General features: G+C 35.6%; 2 protein-coding genes across 2 annotated transcripts; both read left to right on the top strand.

Annotated features, from left to right (window-relative positions):
• Nucleotides 1-818: 818 nt before the first annotated feature.
• polr3d (polymerase (RNA) III (DNA directed) polypeptide D) lies at nucleotides 819-7,346 on the top strand. The gene is made up of 9 exons (XM_051116448.1): nucleotides 819-1,001; nucleotides 1,448-1,608; nucleotides 1,701-1,744; nucleotides 1,850-2,004; nucleotides 3,150-3,271; nucleotides 4,520-4,697; nucleotides 4,895-5,145; nucleotides 5,238-5,390; nucleotides 6,418-7,346. The coding sequence occupies exons 2-9, from the start codon at nucleotides 1,453-1,455 to the stop codon at nucleotides 6,532-6,534; spliced, it is 1,176 nt and encodes a 391-aa protein (XP_050972405.1). The 5' UTR covers nucleotides 819-1,001; nucleotides 1,448-1,452; the 3' UTR covers nucleotides 6,535-7,346.
• A 6,082-nt stretch (nucleotides 7,347-13,428) lies between these two features.
• Nucleotides 13,429-20,363, top strand: LOC127169251 (gamma-glutamyl hydrolase). Its single transcript, XM_051116488.1, has 9 exons — nucleotides 13,429-13,650; nucleotides 13,867-13,978; nucleotides 15,195-15,245; nucleotides 15,627-15,711; nucleotides 15,888-16,026; nucleotides 18,962-19,068; nucleotides 19,475-19,568; nucleotides 19,655-19,792; nucleotides 19,887-20,363. Exons 1-9 carry the CDS (start codon nucleotides 13,545-13,547, stop codon nucleotides 20,003-20,005), a joined length of 951 nt encoding a protein of 316 aa, XP_050972445.1. The 5' UTR covers nucleotides 13,429-13,544; the 3' UTR covers nucleotides 20,006-20,363.
• The last annotated feature ends 1,246 nt before the right edge of the window (nucleotides 20,364-21,609 follow it).

The following is a 21,609-nucleotide window of genomic DNA, read 5'->3' as shown; positions in this document are numbered from 1 at the left end:
TTATGTGTATTATATACATTATAAATGAATAAATAAATAAATAAATACCTTTGTTTTTAATTGTATATAACTGTATGTCATATATATATATATATATATATATATATATATATATATATATATATATATATATATTATAATTAATCAAAGTGATTAAATATAAATTATATATATATTTTTAATTTTATAGGGTAATCATAATAATACTTGTTATTTTTTTAATTATATTGTGTGTGTGTGTATATATATATATTTTTTTTTTTTCCCACATTTCTATTAAATTTTTTATTGACAAGCACAACTAAATTAAAATAAACACAATAATAATAGTCTGGGGTTACTGAACAAAACTGCTTAAAGATTAATTTTTATAGAGATTAATTAATTAATTAATTAATTAATTAATTCAATTCATTCATTCATCAGTTCTTGTTGCTGTTTTGCATTTTAATAATCATTCAATAATCAGGATGTTATAAGTTTATATATGCCAAACATTGCCAACAATTAGCTTTTACTGACACCTTTAATTTTCTTAATTGAAAATCTGGCCAAGTCAGAAATATATTATTAACACACATCAAGACAAAGGTGAGGCTGCATCAATGAATGAATGAATAAACAAATTAAGTTCTTTCTGTTTTTTTGTTCGATAACGCTGGACTATTAAACTTTATAATAAACTGTAACAGGCCATGCCATGTTTATTTTACTTTGTTTTATTTCATATTATAATTTGTACTAAAAAACAGCGCTTGTTTGAAATGTGAGTATTTGTGCCTTTAAAAAAATCTGCGCAAAGCTGTGCAGCGTTGACGTTCACCAATCACATCACTGCGTCACACGGGTCAAAGTGTCATTACACGTGAAACTCCGCCTTAAACAAACTTGCACTAGATATCATCATCATAAACTCTCGATTTTGCCTGTAACAAAGTTATATTTTGTAGTCTATTTAAAGCCAGTGTTTAAGGAATCTCTGCACTAGAGGAAGCGCACTGGTGAGTGTACAGTCATGAGTCTGGATGCGTGTTTGTGTCGCCATGTGTTCGGAAGCGTGGAAATACCGGTGTCTGCTGGAAATATCTGTTTCTGATTTACTATATGTGTGGCTGAATGTTAGTCTATTCCTTCGTATCATCATAGGAGTCAGAAAATCCGACCGTGGTTGCAATTTGTACAGAATTTCTCTCATAATCATAATCTGGAACCAAGCCAGAAGGATCCCAGTGGGAATTTGAATGGGGATTCCAACATAACACAAACATGTGATAGATAAATAGATAGATAGATATGTTTAGATATTTTAGGTTTTGGACTGGGACAGAATAGTGACATTAAAGCATTTGGTATGTGTATTTAAAAGTTTTCCTTATGATTTTGTCAAAGTACATGGAGTTTACATGTCAATTTTACATTTAGAGTAACATCTCTTTTCTTTTGTCAGTGAGGATGGAGAGCTCCGGTGACCCCAGTGGGCCTCCACGGACGCCGCATGTAGGGGGAGCCAGAGGGTTGCCGATGGGTCGCCGGCTGCCCGCTTCAATCTCTCCGGGACGCCTGCCCACAATGCGCTCCAGAGACCTCACATTAGGAGGAGTCAAAAAGGTAACCATCCGTATCTGAAGATTATAGTCATACACGACATTTCAGACGCATATGCTGGAATTTAAAATGTCTTTTTATCATTTGTCCTGCAGAAAACCTTCACGCCCAATATTATTGGTCGAAAATCAAAAGAGGAGTAAGTGATGGACTTGATTTACTATCAATAATTCATGTTGGTATAATCAATCCCTCGCCATTGTTCATAAGTGAAGATGGAGTTATTTGTTTTACTCTGCCGCAGATTAAAAGCTGATGAAGGAACGAGACGGGATAAGAAGGATGTGGATCGAGGTCGGCAGCGGGACAGCCGAGGGAGGGGCCGAGGTCGCCCTGAGGTCATCCAGTCACATTCTATCTTTGAACAGGGTCCTGCAGAGATGATGGCCAAGAGGAAAGGTAAACGAGGTCAACAGGCGACGATATGAGAAATCGTTTCGACAAGTACTGTTTCGAGCCAGAATGTGTTGTTAGAAACACTAAATGGCATTAAAGCAGTAATGCTTGTGTTGTGCCTAATCTCAGCACCTTTTCACCATAGTAAAATTACTGTAGCACACAGCTTATTGATTTTAAGCTCCAGCAACAACAGAAATATGACCCCAGTGACTAATAATGATGAATGATTATGTATTCTCCTTTAGTTAATAACAAATAACAACTCTTCTGCTAATAATATACTGCAGTTAATTAGCCTTACTCTGTTGTTTACAGTTGTCAGAAACAACGTAACTCAAATATCTGACATTATGCTCATTAATATGGAATTAAAATACTGACAGGCAGTAATTCATTCTGATTTTAAGTTAAAGGTGTACATACACTACTGTTCAAAAGTTTGTGGTCAGTACGTTTTTGTTTTTTATGTTTAAGTCTATTATTCTCACCAAGGCTGCATTTATTTGATAAAAATACAGTAAAAAGGTGTATTGTGAAATTTTATTTCTATTTAAAATAATTATTTTCTGTTATATGGTAACATTTTATTTATTAATGCGATGCAAAGCTGAATTTTCAGCATCGTTATTTCAGTCTTCAGTGTCACGTGATCCTTCAGAAATCATTCTAATATGCTGATTTCATGCTCAAGAAAAATTTTGAAATGTTGAAAACAGTTGTGATGCATAATATTTTTGTGGAAACTGATATTTTTTTCAAAAGAACAGCATTTATTTAAAACAAACACATTATATTTTGTCACATTATAAGTGTATTTACTGTCACTTTTGATCAATTTAATGCATCCTTGGTAAATAAAAGTATGTATTTTCTTTAAAAGAAAGCACAAACCACAAACATTTGAATGGTAGTTAGTATATACAACGGGTTTAAATGTTCATCGGGAACAAAAATTGAATTATTAATTATTATAATTGTGCTTTCCAAACTTGGAAGTGTACAAAAGTGTACAAAATCATGGAAATCCATTATCAGATGTTGCATTGGACAGAAATGGCTCTTGTGAGTGCAGTCTCTATAAAATGACTTGCTAATAAATGCTAATACAGTAATCACTCCTGTCTTAATTTGTTTTATTTGATTAGGTGTATATGATGATACCAGAGAAACGGCAAACAGTGGCCCTTCACCCATCATCAACATCAAAAAGGAGAGAGAAACCGAAGAGGAGACTAAAGAAATCCTGCGCAAACTTGAGAGGGACAATGTAAGTGTTCAAAAAAAAAGAAAATCTGAAAAAACTCAAACCTGTGTGGAACCATTAGTTGGTCATATTACACCCCAAAACCAAAAGGAAAAAAAATTACAAGTTCTATTTTACATTAAGAAAATAAATCTTACTTTAGGTCAATTCACATCTTTTGCATTAAAACATTCATCATATTTTTCTGAGTTCTGATTACTGAAATGCAAAGAGTCTCATTCACATTTCTTTAATACAATGAAAAAATTATTTATTGTTTAAATTGTAAAATATAACATCTTATTTGTAAAAGCATTCAGGGCTGCCCTCAACTAAAGATTTTTCTGGATGACTAGTAGTCGTTCATTTTAAGCATAAGTCTGCTCTTAGCTGCACGTTTATTAATAAGCCATATAAATCATAATAATGAGACTTTAATTGCCTACATAGTCTAATAAGCGCTCAAGCACATGCAAAAAAAAGCTTGCCACAGCACACTGGAAGATATTATAATTATAAATGTGTCAGGGAAAAACAGCAAGTAGACCGCATTAACATTTTAATAATTTTTAAATAAACTAGCCCTTTATTTTCGGCTTAAGAGATAAAGTTGACAACACTGACTCGCCTGTATTCATGTTTCATATGGATTACATAATCTGAGAATATTTGTTTTCTATTTGATTTATTTCATTTGAAAGTAGACATTACATTCTCTATAGATATTTTTTTTTATGTCTATAAGGCAGGTATACACAGAGTTTTGGAGTTTCGCACTTAAGTTCACAGAGATCGAGATGGCAGAAAGCAAATCCTGTTTGCTTTCATTATTTTACAAAAGCGCATTTGGTTGTTATTCCAAGTGCACACAAAGTAGTCGACTATTAGGGGCAGCCCTATTTATTTAATTGCAATTTTTGTATTTCTTGTACTTTTTCATAGGTGATTTAAAGCAGCAAAAAAAAAGAATAAAGAATAAAGCACCAAATTTAGTCATAAGAATCATTACTGGAAAAAAATAAAGATCAAAAGTAAACTGTCCAGATGCTTTAGGCTGATGACAGTTATGAGCAAAAATGTGGTAAAAGTCATAAAGCAAAAACCTAAAATAGCTTTAATTTTCTTGCAAAAATATAATACATATTTTTTCTTCTTTTTCGCATCTTTGTTTTGGAGTGAACTCTCTCCTGTATTTATGTGATTCTCTCAAGTGCAAATTGCTTAACTGAGAAAACGAATCCACTCACAAGCCTTTGGTTTTGTGTGCTGTAGTTTCTGGACGACCCTCACCTGAGAGGTGAGAGAGGAAGCTGTCCTGTGCAGCTGCCGCTGGCTGTGTCGGGATGGGTCTTCAAAGAGGAGTTTAGTGAGGAGACACTCAAATCGGTGAAGACCTCTTCAGATCCTGAACCGATGAGCACTGCTGACAGCACTGGAGCTGAAGTGAAGAGTAGGACAAACTTCATTCAACTTAATCGTTCCTCAAACTAGCAAACACCTTAAATGTAATGTTGCTCTGTGAAATTTCACAAGCATTTTAATGGGAATCTGATAGAAAATATATATTTGCCCACAATATTTCATAGAAAAATCAATAATGTGACCATATCCTTTTATTATCATCCATCCCACCTTATCTTCCTTCAGTCAAGCAGGAGCCTTTGGATATTCTTGAACCGAAGAAGGCGGAGCCTATGTTCAGGCCGCCGCCCTTGCCCAAACCTGATCTGCTGCCTGATTTACTGGAGGTGTGGAATCACTGCAAAGAGGAGGAGCTTCTCTTCATGCAGCTTCCTGACAGTCTGCCAGGCCAGCCGCCCACCAGTGACGCCCGGCCCACCAAAACAGAGGTGCAGTCGAGTGACGGACAGACCGTGATGCAGAAGACCGAGACTCAGGTTGGCGCCGACTAGCATTACGTCACAGACTAATGTCAGTTTTTTCAAATGCTCATGTGTTTTTTGTTCTCCTGTGTGTGTTTGTGTGTCAGGATGAATCTCAAGATGAGAACACCTGTTGTCTTAAGGATCTACAAGAGGGTTTGGTGGGAAAGATGCTCGTGAGGAAGTCAGGCAAAGTGCAGCTTATTCTGGGTAACGTCACCCTGGATGTGGCCTTGGGAACACCCTGTGCCTTCCTGCAGGTCAGTATGTCACCCTCCGGTCATTCAAGACGTAGATGAGTTTGTTTCTTCATAGTAACAGATTTGGAGAAATGTAGCATTACATCACTTGCTCACCAATGGATCCTCTGTAGTGAATGGGTGCCGTCAGAATGAGAGTCCAAACAGCTGATAAAAACACCACAGTAATACACAAGTAATCAACACCACTCCAGTCCATCAGTCAATGTCTTGTGAAGTAAAAAGCTGCTTGTTTGTAAGAAACAAATCCATCATTAAGACATTTTTAACATCAAACCATTGCTTCTGGCTAAAATGCGAGTCTATAATTCGCATTATTGATTTCTCTAGTGAAAAAGTCGTCTTGTCTGAATCAGGAGAGAAATATGCACATTTCGAGTACTATTTATAAGCGAAAACAGTGTAAAACAGGTCTAAATGTGGGTTGATTTTTGATGGGAGAGGACAATAGGAGATGGACTTTTTCACTCAAGGCAGCATTATGGACTCGTATTTTGGCTAGAAGCAATGGTTTAAAGTCAAAAAAACCTTAATGATGGATTTTTTTCTTAAAAACATGCAGTTTTTCACTTCATAAGGTGTTAATTGTTGGACTGGAGTGTTGTGGATTACGTATGGATTATTGTGATGTTTTTATCAGCTGTATAAACTCTCATTGTAACGGCACCCATTCACTGCAGAGGATCCACTGATGAGCAAGTGATGTAATGCTATATTTCTCCAAATCTGTTCCTATCAACAAACAAACGTATCTATATCTTGTAGGTCAGTACTTTTCAGCAAATGTTCTACAATACTCCTTTAACCAGTTGTTTGGTGGGGAATCGCTGCCAACTGCTGGCTTGAAAATGTTATGACAGCAAATAATTTCGGTTGCTGAACTGTCGATGCATCCATAAATGAAATTGGTGACAAAAGTTTACAAGCACATGGCCAAGCACATTACAGCTCATCGTGGCACAATCTGTACACTATCTGTATAGTGTATAGTATTTGTATTACATTGTCTTTTTCTGTGTTTTTGTAGGAGCTGGTCTCAGTAAATACAGAGGGCAGAAGGGGAGACATGTCTGTGCTGGGACACATTAAACACAAGTTGGTTTGTTCACCTGACTTCCAGGCTCTTCTGGAAAACAGAGCTTGAGGAGCGGCTGCTAGAATTGCCAATAATTCACTTGAATGCTGTAAATCAATTGGTGAGGAAATGTTCCCATGTACTCTCACAGATGGAGAACTGCGAGTGAATGAAATTTATTTATACTGTATGCTCAAGGAAATTTATTTGAGAATTTACGAAATGTCTTTTCAAGATGAGACACTATTACACATGTACATATTGTGGGTTAAAATAAATAACACATTTATAAAAAAAAAAAATCTGGGTTTGAGTTAAAGCTTAAGTTAATAAAAAGTGCCATAAACCTCTCCTTTTTATTTTTGTGAATTATTTTAAAACCCTGAATCAGCCTCCTAGTGGTGGGACTGTGCTGACAGGCAGATGTGAGTTTCATTAGAGGATGTTTGTGTAATCATGAAGGTCAGCATAATTATATTTTATTGTATTTTAGAGCACTGTTCCTCTGAGTAATATTCAGTCATCACTTTCTGGATATTATGGAGCGGCTAAAGAGGCAAAAAAATGTTATTTGAATGCTTTTGCATTCCCACGCTAATGTTTTGGGTTCCCCTGAGAGACTTTCCATTTGCTTGCAAAACTTGTTTAAAACATTAATGAGAAAACCCATCTCATATTTTTTTTCCATCATCATGTCCCTTTAGGCACTCTGTTGTATTTAGATAGATAATGGAGTCACTAATTTTGCTGCATGATTATGTTTTGTGTGAGGAAAATATCAAGCTTATAGCCTCTGTTTAACTTGAGTAGCTACAATATTAAAAAGGGATGCAAAATATAACAATACCATATTGGTTATGAATCGATATTAGATACAGAATGTTAATTTTTTTTCCCCACACTCATGTGTCATCTAATACTCAAAGTTGATCTCTAAAAACACTTATAATTTATTAATGCAGTATTAAATTTAATCAGTAGTACCCCTGCTGGTCATCCAGCCTGGTCATAGCTGGTCAGCAGGCTGGTTTTAGAGGAGTTTTGGTCACTTAGCTGGGAGTCTAGCTGGACCAGACTAGCCAGGCTGCGGGACCAGCTAAAGCCAGCTCAGACCAGCCAATGAGCGTAGGCTGGTTTTAGCTGTTTTTTTTTTTTTCTTTTCTTTTCAGCAGGGACAATTCTTAAAAATATCCTTTTTTGTATTGTAGGCTGTATTGCTATTATAATATTAAAGTCTAAATTGACCTGTAGAATTGTTTTTAATGTTATTTTTATTAAGACAAAATTAAAGCGATAATCCCTAAGAAGCCATGGTTTATAGTGAACTTATTAACCCCGTTCATAGCCGTTTTAAGCTCAACAAAGCTTATCTATGGGCACCTCTCAAACAAATGGTTGCACCATACGAAGGCTGCATATCTCGGCTGCTGTCATCAAACGTCACTGAACATCGATTCACGAAAATATTCTGAATGAAAAGAGTCAGTACTGAGCTCGTTTGAGTTTGAGGATGCAGCCTTGCTCGCTAATAGTGATTATAAGCCTGATTCCTTTCCACGAAAAGGTTCTTTCGGACAGATCGTTTTAATGAATCAGTTCAAAAACGAGTCAGAAGTTATTTTACGGTTTATTTATTATATGAGCATATGAAGTTATTTAAAGCTTAATATTATGACAAGGCTACTTTCTAAGAGCTTTATATCCTACAGTCATGGCGAAATTAGGTTCCTCCACTCTTGAAAAGAATCGAAAACAACAGTAAGGAATCGGTTCTTGGAATCAAATCTCATCAATTCCAGAATCAGGAATTGGAATCGGACTCGATTCCAAAATTTTCGGAATTGAAAACAACTGTGAGGAATCGGTTCTTGGAATCGAATCTCATCAATTTCAGAACGAGGAATCGGAATCGGACTTGATTCCAAAATTTTCGGAATCGAACAGCCCTATTGACAACCGTATTCTGTTGCTGTGTGAACGTGGCGATAGTATTTAACATATTCTGATTCATTCTGAACTGACCTAAGCTTATGTGCAGGGTTGCCAGGTTTTCAAAACAAAACCTGCACAGTTGCTACTCAAAACTAGCCAAAAAGTAGCCCAATTGCGTTTCGAGGGGGGTCCCCCATTAAAAATTGTGTTCTGTGGGGGTAAAATACGTTTTTTGTCTGGGTTTCCCTGGTGTTGTTTGCACTCCAGGGGCTAAATATAACGGGGGTCGCTTCAACCCGTTGGACATGAAAAACAACCCGTGGCAACAATGTTAAAGTAGCCCAATTCCGCAGGAAATCCACAGACTTTGTAACACTGCTTATGTGCTAAAAAACGTATTAACAGATTAGGAAAAGTTTGTTGAGATAACATTAAAATGTATCACGACTAACTTACTTGACTTAATAGCAGCCTAAACTTGATTTGACAAGTTGACGTTACTATAGGAATTAGTCATCTAAGCTTTAGTTCGTTTAAAAGCATTACATCGTTGGCAGCATATTTACCGCCGCGTTGTTCAGTACCGCAAAAACTTGTCCATGAGAAAAAAGAGGACCAGTGTTGCCAAGTCCGTGGTTTTCACTGTTGCCACAGGTTGTTTTTGATGTCCCTGAGTTGAAGCGACCCCAAAAATGTGCCCCTGGAATGTGAATTTACCAGGGGAACCCTGTCAAAAAATGTGTATTTTACACCCCGGAGCATGATTGTTAACGGGGAACCCCCTTCGCAATGCAATTGGGCTACTTTTGGACTAGTTTCCATTAGCAATTGGGTGGGTTTTGTTGTGAAAACCTGGCAACCCTGAAGAGGATGATGTACTTATCTTGATTCTGATTGGTCAACTCTTCAGATCTACACAAATCACGTAGGCTATATTACATATTTTAAAAAAAAAAGTGCCAAAGAGCGAGTTGTTATAAAAGGTAATAAAATACGGTGACTGAATGTCCTCTTCTTTTTGGACATGTCCTGGCTGAGTTTTCTAAATAGCCTAAAATGTTCAGGTTATATTTTAATTCATTCATTCATACATAATTTTTAATCAAATGTACTGGATATCCAAATCTTCTACTGAAAAGACAGGCTTTTCTGTGGTGATGTATGTTGGAGTTTTCCAGTCATTTACCTGCCTCTTTATTATGAGTGAGGATAATTATTGCGGCAGCACAAAATTTTAGTTTTTCTGGAGCAGAGTTAGTTGGGGTTTGTGTTGATGTTTTCCATCATCTTTGCAACAGCAGCATGAGGATGAAGCGGTTGGTCACAGTAGTGTCCGCCTCATTCTGAATGCCACTGCACCTGTTTAATGGCTTGGCACTGATAGCTGCCACAGCAGATTTACAGGCTCTAAAATTGTGCTTAATGCCAGCTGCAACTTGTTGATAACATTTACTTTTGTCAGTGCCTGCCTCAATCCTTTCCCCTACGCATTTAACCACTATCACTTCCAAACCCACACAGCAACTTTCAGCAGGACGCAGCCGTTCAACCACATAAGACATGCTGGAAAAAACGTTTTCACAAATAAGCTTAAAATATTCCTCATGTGATAACATTTTAATTAACTGGCTTTGTTCAAGTCAAATATAGTTTTATTTTTATTATAATTTAATGTGACTGAATCAACCAGGGTTTTTAAAGGTCAAATCATATATATCCACTTTCTATAGTGTATATCCAAACATAATCTGACTTGATTGCATTACTAAACATGTATGTTAATTTGTTTAATTTATTAAAACATTCATAGGGTTAAGCCGAATGAATACATAATGAATTAGTGAATTATCAGATACTTACATTATAACCACTAAAAGTTTACTTTGATCATATTTTCAGTGATTAAGGAGGACAGAACTGCTGCTGCTTCATAAACTGTGATGTGAAGACTGATCAGAAAGAAATGCTCCTTATGAAGCAGCTGTTGCTCTGTTTTGCTTACATGTCACTGTACTTCTGTACTAAATGGTTATATAAAACCTTTAAAAAACGAGAAGCTGAAATAACAGTTCATGTGCTGAGAAGTCATGACAAATGTGATATTCACCACCTTTTTCCCTTTATTGCAAACAACTGCTGATGAACTTTCTGTTCATTTGAGAATTTTGATATAAAGTGTATATATATATATATATATATATATATATATATATACAGGTGAGCAAATACTTTTGGCAATATAGTGTATATATATTAAAAATATTAATTCCACATTAAAAAAAAAAAAGTCTCAGTTGTCCTCAGTGTGAAAATATGGATCTCAAAATCATGCAGTCACTGCTGGAAAGGGTTCAAATACACAATAATGTTGAAAAAATAATGTTTGTGGGACCTGAAGGATTTTGCTGAAGAACAGCAGGCAGTTTAACTGTTCAGGACAAACAAGAGATTCATGAACAACTATCATTAAAAAAACAAAACAAAACAAAACAAAAAAAAAAAAAAACCAGCTGTGGATCATTCAGGTGACAACACAGTATTAAGAATCAAGCATATGTACACTGTAAAAACAATTTGTTGAGTCAACTTAAAATAATTTGTAACCTGGCTGCCTTAAAATTTTAAGTTCAGTCAACTCAAAAAAGTTTATTCAACTTGAAATGTTAAATTATACTAAGTGACAACTTAGATATTTGATTTGAATCAACTTAAAATTTTAAGGCAGCTGGGTTACTTACCCATCTGTTACGTTTAGCAAACACAAATATCTAAGTTGTTACTTAGTACAACTTAACATTTCAAGTTGACTGAACTTAAAATTTTAAGGCAGCAGGGTAACAAATTATTTTAAGTTGACTCAACAAATTGTTTTTTTGAATTTTTTTACAGTGTAGACTTTTGAACGGGGTCAATTTTATAAATTCAACTATTATTTTCTCTTGTCGACTATATGCAAACGTCTGTGTGAAATATCTTATTCAGGTCAGTATTAAAAAATAACATGGATTTTGCAACCCGAATTTTGGTAAAATAAGGTATTCGGAACGGCACAAATAGGGTGTTTTTTACAAATACTTATTTTTTTTTTTTTAAACAAATACTTAAAAAATTTTGTATTCGGGAACAAGAAAAACTTTATATCAAAAAGCTGCGTTTCCTCATGAGTCACTGACACTGTGCTCCGCTGAAACTCGGAACCGGCCGTTTTTTCTCTTAACCAACCTCTGTTCCAGATTTGCACAAACTACATTGCAATTAGGGGTGTGTGATATGACGATTTTTGATTGTGGAAAATTAAAATGTCTCCACAATCTGCTTTTGAAGAAATGTACTATATTTTGTGCTACAGCGCACATTCTGTCAGACGCAATTCTGGCGCCTCCGTCTCAGTATACTGTACAACGCGGCACATTCACATCAAATGATAACTCCACTCACGCAGGTGCGTAATTTCCACTGGGGACACACTTTTCAAAATCCCGTTTGTGTCCCACCACTTTTAAATTGCTTTGTTAAACTGATGTCTTTTATTGTAGAATGCACGCTCAGCACCGCAGAGAGTTTCGCGCCATCGTTAAAACGAAACCGAAAGTAAAACGCGCGCGCGCATTCAAAAGCAATTTTAAATACCCCACGTTTAGAGAGCGACTCCCCAGTTAACCTTAGCTTCCCGTCACTCATTAACTTAGCTAAAACACCTCACATGGATTTGGACAACCAAATAGAAAAGAGTGCGGCTGCTGCTGAGCCATCTCTTGGTCCTCCACCAGCCAAAAAAAGTGTGTAGAAGTGTAACGCAAAAAAACTGTATTTTTACGCCTATTTTGAATTTTACTCGAATACAAATACAAATACAAATACAAATACTTTTCCCCCCTCAACAAATACAAATACAGATACAAATACCGGCTGCTTTGCACACCCCTAGTCAGTACTAAATAAAAAAATAACATGCATTTTGCATGATCCCTCTCATTTTGGTAAAATAAGTAACATTTTGCAGATTCTGCAAGGTGTATGTAAACTGTATGTTTTCAGCAGCACTTCCACTACAAGGAGTCACTAACTGTCTTTTTTTTTTACAACTTTCAATACAAATTTCATATTTTATTGACTATATGTAGATATATGATGGGGTCATGAAAATGCACTGCATAGAATCCCACTGTGTATTTATCGACTTTGTCTATTGTGTTTCAGAGGGACTGTACAGTAAATAACCAGTCAACCCATGAAGAGACCTATAAATAGTCTGCTCATTATTTTATTTTATGACTCCCTGACAGTGCTTCAGGTTGCTGAATGATTTCCTGCAGGTGTCCTATTATAGCTACTGCAGTGGTTATTTTCCTCTGCCTTTGGCTATCAGATTTAGCCCCAAATACAAATAACTAAAGACAGAGATGAGGTCGGTAGGGAGTGATGCAATATGAAATGTACATGTTTAGTTAAATTTATATCAAATGCATTAGATGAACTTAAGCACTCTTCAGTTAAAATAATTGCATTTATAACTTTAAACTATGGTGCATTTAATTCAGTTCACATATATTTTTCAAAGTGTATTATTTTCGTGCTCCTTTCGAATTCTTATTGTTTACATTAAACATGCAAGTGAAGATTTCATTTTTAACTTTAAATACGCATTTTAGTGCACATTCTTCCTAAATGTTACTACCAGTTGATTAATTTTCATTGCTACTGTGTTGCTATAGATAATAATGAACGTTGGTTTGTGTAAAATTCAAGGAAAACCCGAAGTCAACGAAATTCAGTCTGAGGTTCATTTGTAGACTGTGAACTTATATAAAGCCTAGTCAAGATTGCTGATGTTGCCACTGCATTTCACACTTCGTAATAAAGTAAGACCGTTTTGGAAAATACAAGTTCCTAAAACCATTCGGATCTGGTCTGTTGTGTGGAGAATGCGGCTGCAGTATTTCGCTAACTCACCCTCGCTCAGTAATTTCCCAAACAAACTGGCACGAGCGGTATTTACTGATGTAAACATTTGTTTTCCTTCCTCCGAAAAGTACAAACCCCGCCCATATCTCATGACTTCCTTCAGAACTTTCAGTTTAGATACTATATACTTTTGATATAACTGAATTCGCACACAGACTTCATGTGAGAATCAGAAGGTCAGGATGGCTTTCGGTGCGCTCCTGTGCGCGTGTGTGATGGTGTTGTGCAGCGCCGCTCCGTTTAAACTCCCGCAGAGAATCGAGCCTGAGAACGACAGACCGATCATCGGTAAACCTCTTGTCTTCATACTGTATATCGAACAGGTGAACGGAGTTGTGCACTAAAGCGTTTGACGCAGAACGCGATTTAATAGCATTACTTTCAAATCTAGTTTTGCTAACAGACTGAATTTATTCTTAGCAATTTATAAATAGCAACAAGCACACGCTATAAAGTGTGAGTAACCTTTAAGCACATATGACTCATGCTAACCTTTGTCTATAGGTATTCTGACACAAGAGGTTGAAGATTATATGAAAAAGTTTGGAAAAACATACATCCCTTCATCATATGTGAAGTACATCGAATCCGGGGGAGCAAGAGTTGTGCCGATTAGGTAAGTCTGTTGGCATTTAAAGACCCAATGCATTTTCAAAAACAATTAATCGATTTGTTTAGTTATTGCACTTTGTGAAAAAACGTGCACTTTACAGATATACTTGAATATAGGCTTTTTTAGGACACTTAACGGCATGTTATATACAATTAAAGTAACATGCATTATAGTTTACCTTTATAGAGCGTTTGCACGTAACGATTTGGTCAGTTACCCGGATGCGCGGCCATACTCGCGATACTCGGATGTAAACAACAGCATGGATTGCAGGTTAATGTACTACCGAATATGTTGTACCGCTTATTTATGCCAAGGAAGAAACGTGTGAAAGCTGCTAAATCATATAGAGAAGGACTTAGTAAGCAGGAAAGGGCACAATATTTTGAAAATTAATAAAAAATTAATAGGTCGTAAAGATATGTATGAAAAGTCTTAATTAAAATATTAGCCTAATATTTCACCTACCTGACTGAAAATGATAAGAACAAACAAGAATGTCGTCAAGACATTTTTTTTGCACTCTTCTTCTTGATTTGTTATAACGTTTGTCAGTCTGTAGTACTCTAAATTTTTTCCCCGGTCCGACCGATTAGTACAGCCCAGAACATGACAGTTATTGACCATTTTCAGTAGCAATGATCAGCTAAATATGTGAGTTTTGTTCAGTTCAGTGGCGTTGTTTACGTTCAGTGCCGCAAATATGGCCGATTGATGACGTGTCATGAAAACACTCTATATTAAATACAATTAGTTAACTTAATTAGAGTGCATTTTTGACCCACTTAAGTATGATTTGGGTAAATTATTTCATAATTACTTCTATTGTCTTTGAAATTAGTCGAAGTGTAACCCTCCAGAGTCAATCGAGTGATTCACAAACATGAATAAACACTTGGAAAAAAGGTACAAAAGCTGTCGCTGGGGCGGTACCTTTTTGAAAGGTACACATATGGACCATTTAGGGGTACATAAGGTATAAAAGTGTACCTTTTAAAAGGGTACTGCCTCAGTGGCAGCGTTTGTACCTTTTTTTTAAGAGTATGTCAATTCCATTAAAGGAAATTGTTTTACAGGAGTCATATCAGTGATAACAACAACCATACATTTAAGAGAATCACTCACAGTCGAATATAATTAAATTAAATCAGCAAGTCTGTATCCAAAATTTGTTATTTTAACAATCATACTAACAACATGTATGCATTCAATGTTACAGGCTCAACCAGAGTTCTGCAGAGCATGAAAAGATCTTCAAGTCGATAAATGGGTAAGTTCTCCATTTTGCTTTAGACAAGACTATTGATTATGTGTTATTGACATTACCTGAACAAGTCTGTCACACCCAGAATTTCTCATTGTTACGATGACACTATACATGATCTTTTCATTATTTAAGCCGTTAGATACATGTTGTTGGCCATTATGTTATGTACAGTAAGCACTGAACACATAATTGCAGTAACCTAGATTTTATCAGTCCTGCCAGTTTATAAATAAAATATTTTTCTGTGCAATTTTGATTTACACCCTACATACAGTAATAATGCTTACACATCATATTTGAATGATGCATACAGAAAGTAAACAAAATTTGTTGTTCACATTAATACACATAATGTTTGCATAAACTTCCTCCTCTGTCTTTCAGTCTTCTTCTCATCGGAGGGTCTGTGAATCTTGAGACATCTGACTTTGCTCACACTGCTGGGATTTACTTCAGACTAGCCCTTAAAGTAGGTGAATTACAGTTTATGCCGTGTAAGTGAATGTAAGAATGTTGTATACTGCAGTTCATTGGAACAGTTAGACATAATCATGTGCCATTACTATAACTATATTAGGAACTAAAAAGTAAGGGAATAAACTGCAAGAGATACTCTTATCAAGAGTTGTTTTTGTGCTGTCTCAGGCGAATGATGAGGGTGATTACTTTCCCATCTGGGGAACATGCCTGGGATTTCAGCTGCTCACTGTGCTGGTGGCTGGAGAAAACCTGTTGAGTAAGACAACTGCAGAGAATGTCGCTTATCCACTCAACTTCACCTCAGGTATTTGGTCTCAATATATACTGTAGTCTTAATGCATGTAGTCGAAATCAGTATTTTGGTCCACTTTTGTATTTTTTTTTTTTTGGCAATGATACACTCTTGAAAATAAAGAACCAATGCTTCCATTAAATTTCACTTCCAGAATAAAAATTTCCTGATAATTTACTCACCAAATCACCAAGATTTTAATGTCTTTTTTTCTTCAGTTAAAAATAAAGTAAGGTTTTTGAGGAAAACATACAGGATTTTTCTCCATATAGTAATCTTTAATGGTGGCCAACAGGTTGAAGGTCCAAATTGCAGTTTCAATGCAGCTTCAAAGGGTTCTACATGATCCCAGCTGAGAAATTGTTTTATCTAGCGAAGCAATCTGTCATTTTCTAAGAAAAATACAAATTTTGTATTTTGTCTTGCACCAGCTCGACCTCACGCATTACATAACATGCATGCGTGACATAGGTGGAAGTACCGACCCAGTGTTTACAAAGCAAATGTGAAAAGAAAGTCAAATGGCCTTTACAATAAAAGGTAAAACAACGATGTCGGATGATTTTGAAATTGGAGGAGAAAATGAGAGGGAGTTTTTCACGTGACCATTCCGACATGATCATGTAATACATGAAACGCACATATGTATCGCAGCGCTAGTGCAGGATGAGCATTTGTGGTTGAAAAGTATATACATTTATATATTTTTTAGAAAATATGTTTCACTAGATAAAACCCTTATTCCTCAGCTGTGATCGTGTAGAGCACTTTGAAGCTGCATTGAAATTGGAGTTTGGACCTTCAACTATAGGTCAGCCAATATTGGATTTTACTGATACCGATAACTAGGTTGGACCACACTGGCCGATACCGATTAATCAACCGATAGTTTTTCAAATGGATACTGAACGGAAAATAAATAGTGCTCTACTATTTAAAAAAAAAAAGTAGCCTACTGAATCATACTTTGTAAATTAATAAAAATATTAATATTAAGTATATATTGATCATTACAGTTAGTTCATTCTTCATTAATGTTAACAAAAGCAACTACATTTTTTAAAAATATATCAGTAAAATGCTGAAATTAAAGGGGTCATCGGATGCTAAGTTCACTTTTACATGTTGTTTGAACATTAATGTGTGTTGGCAGTGTATGTACAAATCTACCCTATAATGATAAAAATCCATGCAGTGGTTTTTAATTAATCTGTAAAAATAATATCCCCTTTTTCAAATCGAGCCGTTCTCAGATGCCTGTCATTGTGGCGTCACACCGACAGAGGCCGCTCCGCCCATAGTTGATTGACATGAGCGTTTCACCTCAGATAATGAACATAGTGGTCGTCGTTTACTCCCGACATCTGAGCCGCTGTAGATTCAGTGGATTACGTTTGTTTGTGAAGGGAATGCGCCTCCCGATCTACATATATCCGTCTATGTTCGCGTGAATCATTCGTGATCCAGCTTCACTTACAGCAGAAGTGAGTATAAGCGTTTTTTATGAATCTTTGCGATCGCCTTTCCTAATAATGTGCTAGTTAGCAAGTTTAGCGGCTAAATGCGGCTAAAGTAAACAGGCTCGTCACTCCACAGAGAGAAGAGAGGGGCGGGGCGAGCAGAGCTCATTAACATTTAAAGCAGCCTCGACCAGAATGAGATGATTTTTGCAGAGCTCATTTTGACAAGGTAAAAAGGGTGTTGTTTTACACAAAAAAATTATTGAGAATTTTTAAACAAAGTATATTATAGACTTTTCTTTAAGACCCTAAAGAATCATATCAACTTGTGGAAAATTGGCATCCGATGACCCCTTTAACACACTCTAACAAGGAACAATACTTCTTAATACTTAATGTATAAATGGACTATGTTGTAAAGTGCTACCATTACATCAACAATCAAGCTAAAGATGGCCATCTTTAAATATCTACACAAAGGCCACAGTATTGAAATTGCATACATATGGATATTGTGTACTTTTACAATTTAACTGCTTCTATTCTAGAACATTTGTGGTTATCTAGTCAAAATATAAAAATATGTTAGTCACACAATGGGCAAAAGTGCAGCGCCGCGTCTAGAAGAACTCGCAGCTATCCGGTACCACACACACTGGACGCCTTGATTTCCGCCACTAGAGGCCGCTCTCATGCTCTATAACAAAGACTATAGGGACTTTGCTGTATAATGACGACCTTCTCAGCCGCTCCAGCAACGGACCCAACCCGGAAAAAACTATCGGCATGGATTTTTGCCGATAACCGCCAACCAACTACTGGTGCCGATTAATCGGCAAACCCGATACATCGGTCGACCTCTACCTTCAACCCATTGATTCCCATTGAAGTCCACTATATGGAGAAAAATCCTGGAATGTTTTCCTCAAAAGCTTCTTTTTGACTGAAGAAAGAAAGACATGATCATGTTGGATGACATGGGGGTGAGCAGTTTATCAGGAATTTGAAAGTGAAGTTTTCCTTTAAGAGAACCTTTAACATGGAATCTTTACATTACATAAAAGATTCTTTATAGTGGAAAAAAGTTGATTATTAAAGGTAGATTATTAAGATGTTCTTCACACTAAGAAAAATATACACTCCCATTCAAGTCAGTACATTTTTTTTCTTCCATTTTTTTTTAGCAAGGATGTGGTATATCGATAAAAAGTTTCTAAAGGATCATGTGACACTGAAGACTGGAGTAATGATGCTGAAAATTCAGCTTTGCATCACAGAAATAAATTATATTTTAAAATATATTGTAACAGAAAACTGTTATTTAAAATTGTCATAACGTTTCACAATATTGCTGTTTTTTCCAGTATTTTTGATCAAATAAATGCAGCCTTGTTAATGTTAAGAGACTTTTTTAAGAGAATTGCATACATTATTATTAGGCCTTTATAAAATCTGTTCTCCATTTGCACATTTGTATCCACTAACAGAGGCTTCATCCAGTCGTATGTTTACCAACTTCCCATCTGACATCCGTAAAGCATTGTCCCAGGAGCCACTTACTGGAAATTTTCACCATTATGGAGTGACTAACGAGGTATATCTTTTATAAACACACAATATTCATTTAAATCATGCTATTTAAAGTAACAAACAAGGACCAACAATCCTTAGTCAGACTAATGCCATATTTAATTGCTGATAAGAATGAAAACAAGGTCGTGACGGATTGAAATACAGTGTGTTTAGTGAAGCGTACTGTTGTTTAACAACACACCAATTGATCAGACAAAACGTCTTTCTAAAAGACCTTCACGAGACAAAAACGCCACGAAATGATTTGAAAGTTGTGAGTTTTGAAAACTATGTGATCTAGGACCTTTACACAGTGTGTGCCATTGTGTAAACTGCAAGTCTATCCCTCACAGTCTTGTTTTCTTCCGTGTTAAATTCAATATAACATCTAACCTGATTACGGTCTATGAACTCTTCTTTTTTTCCAGGCATTTATGGGTAATGAGAAATTAAGTGGCTTCTTTTCAGTGCTGTCCACAAACATAGCAGAGAATGGCCTTGAGTTTGTTTCTACCATGGAAGGTAAGAAAAACAGACATTTTTTCACATTTAAAACCACCATGTACAAACATAAAAGGATGAAATGTGTGAAATGTATTGGCCTGCAGGCAAGAAGTACCCTTTCTACGGAGTACAGTGGCATCCAGAAGTGAACCGCTTTCAGTGGGACCCTCATCACAACTTTCCTCATTCCAGCAACGCTGTGCGCGTGTCATCATTACTGGCTGAATTTTTTGTAAATGAGGGTAACTACAGTCTCATACTGTACTTTTTATGTGTCAGCTTGTTCCTCATTTGTATGACTTTGAATAAGCAAATGCATCATGTGTGTGTTTTCAGGAAGGAAAAGCTCCCACCACTTCAGTGATGCAGCAGAAGAAAGCAGCGCGCTTATATACAACTACAACCCTGTGTATATGGCAAATGTCTCTGCATATGAGCAGTCTTATTTCTTCTGAGACACACAGTATAGGAGGATGTTGAGAAAGACTAAGAAAGAAAACACTTGTCAAGATATTTCAAATGTTTGTTTTTGTCAACAAATGCACTGTAGAAGACCTCATCTCATAAGAATATAATGTTTTCAGTCAATGAAGATAATCAATGTTTTATTAAACAGTTTTGGATTTTTTATAACACTCATTAAATATGAAGATGATTACTTATTTCATTCCTTAATGAGAATAAATGGTATTATGTATAAGCATGTTTTAACTAAAGATCAAGGGGATGTTATGATTTATGTACCAGAAGAGGGCAGTATTGTCATGTTCATATACATTCCATCTGTTTTTCCTGATTTCTACAATAAAATAGTATATAGAATTTGTTTAACAATAATTATAATAATTATAATTATAAATAATTATAAAAAAAAATAATTATATATTAATTAAGGGGCAAATGTTTACCCCCTGGAATTGATTTTTACATTTTTATAATCACCTTATTATTATTATAAAACCATATTTTGACTTTAATGTTACATACTTAAATTTACCCAATTTAATATTTTCAACTGTTGTCAATAACAATTGTTTAAAATGATATCTAAATTATATATGTGAAAAACAGAAGCTCATAAGGCTGCAATATTATGACAAAAATCATTATTGTAGATTATTGCTCTTTATACTGTAATATTGAATATATCGATATAGAAAACAATATAAAACGTTTCGCTTATATGTGTTAACATCAATATGTGTCGTTTTAAGCACAATATAATTAATAATATAATTAATATTTTAATACATCTTATATACACTGTATTATGAGGAACTCACTCGTTTTCAGCGCTGATTAATCTAAATGAACCTGATTGGCGCGTTTTCAGCGTTGACTAATCTAATCGCCTCTGATTGGCCAACGGCCAGTTCCTAAGTTCAACAGAAATGCGTTTGATTGGTTAAAAGGCTTAACGCTGCACAAAACAGTACGTAAAAGCAATCAGATGCACTTTCTATTCATCTTCACATTTCATTTTAATCGCGACAGCCATAATACGTTGTTTAATTGTGCAGGGGCAATTATTGCCCCTTTGTTTTGAATTTATGGGGCAATTTCGTTCTTTTTAGTGGCATTTTGCCACAAGCCCTCATCAGTTTCCAACACTGCTGTATACATATGATTAACTGTAGTATTAATATAGATTATATGAAAATTAATAATTTCCCATCTACAAACCATGTGTTATTCCTGAATGACATATTCATTCCTTGCTTAATTTTAAGTGCACAATAAAACCTTTAGGTATCATATTTAAAATTGATGTAATAAAATGTATGTATCATACTAATTTTGCTCAACGTACTATACAAATCATGAAATATCAATACAACTATCATATAGTTCATATCTTCAAAAGTTAAAAAATATTTAAAAAAATGCTTTTAATGATCGAAAAACAGAAATTAACCCTGTGACTTTATCTTGGCACCACAACATCATATAACCACTGGGGTGGGGTTTTGTGTATTGTGGCCCTCAGGACAAAGACATGCTGGGTGGACTCTTCACTTGTGGCAGTTTAGGGGCCCCTCCAATATCTCAGTACCACCAT

Source organism: Labeo rohita, chromosome 8 (genome assembly GCF_022985175.1).
Source record: "Labeo rohita strain BAU-BD-2019 chromosome 8, IGBB_LRoh.1.0, whole genome shotgun sequence".
Taxonomy (NCBI): Eukaryota; Metazoa; Chordata; class Actinopteri; order Cypriniformes; family Cyprinidae; genus Labeo; species Labeo rohita.
This window is presented reverse-complemented; position numbering and strand designations above follow the sequence as displayed.

What these genes read in the sequence shown, in the direction of transcription:
- LOC127169251 (XM_051116488.1), top strand. Translation starts at nt 13,545, where the DNA reads ATGGCTTTCGGTGCGCTCCTGTGCGCGTGTGTGATGGTGTTGTGCAGC. An exon ending in ACTTCAGACTAGCCCTTAAA is followed by an intron (nt 15,712 to 15,887) that starts GTAGGTGAATTA and finishes GTGCTGTCTCAG; the next exon opens with GCGAATGATGAGGGTGATTA. An exon ending in TGAATTTTTTGTAAATGAGG is followed by an intron (nt 19,793 to 19,886) that starts GTAACTACAGTC and finishes GTGTGTTTTCAG; the next exon opens with GAAGGAAAAGCTCCCACCAC.
- polr3d (XM_051116448.1), top strand. Translation starts at nt 1,453, where the DNA reads ATGGAGAGCTCCGGTGACCCCAGTGGGCCTCCACGGACGCCGCATGTA. An exon ending in GATGATGGCCAAGAGGAAAG is followed by an intron (nt 2,005 to 3,149) that starts GTAAACGAGGTC and finishes TTATTTGATTAG; the next exon opens with GTGTATATGATGATACCAGA. An exon ending in CACTGGAGCTGAAGTGAAGA is followed by an intron (nt 4,698 to 4,894) that starts GTAGGACAAACT and finishes ATCTTCCTTCAG; the next exon opens with TCAAGCAGGAGCCTTTGGAT.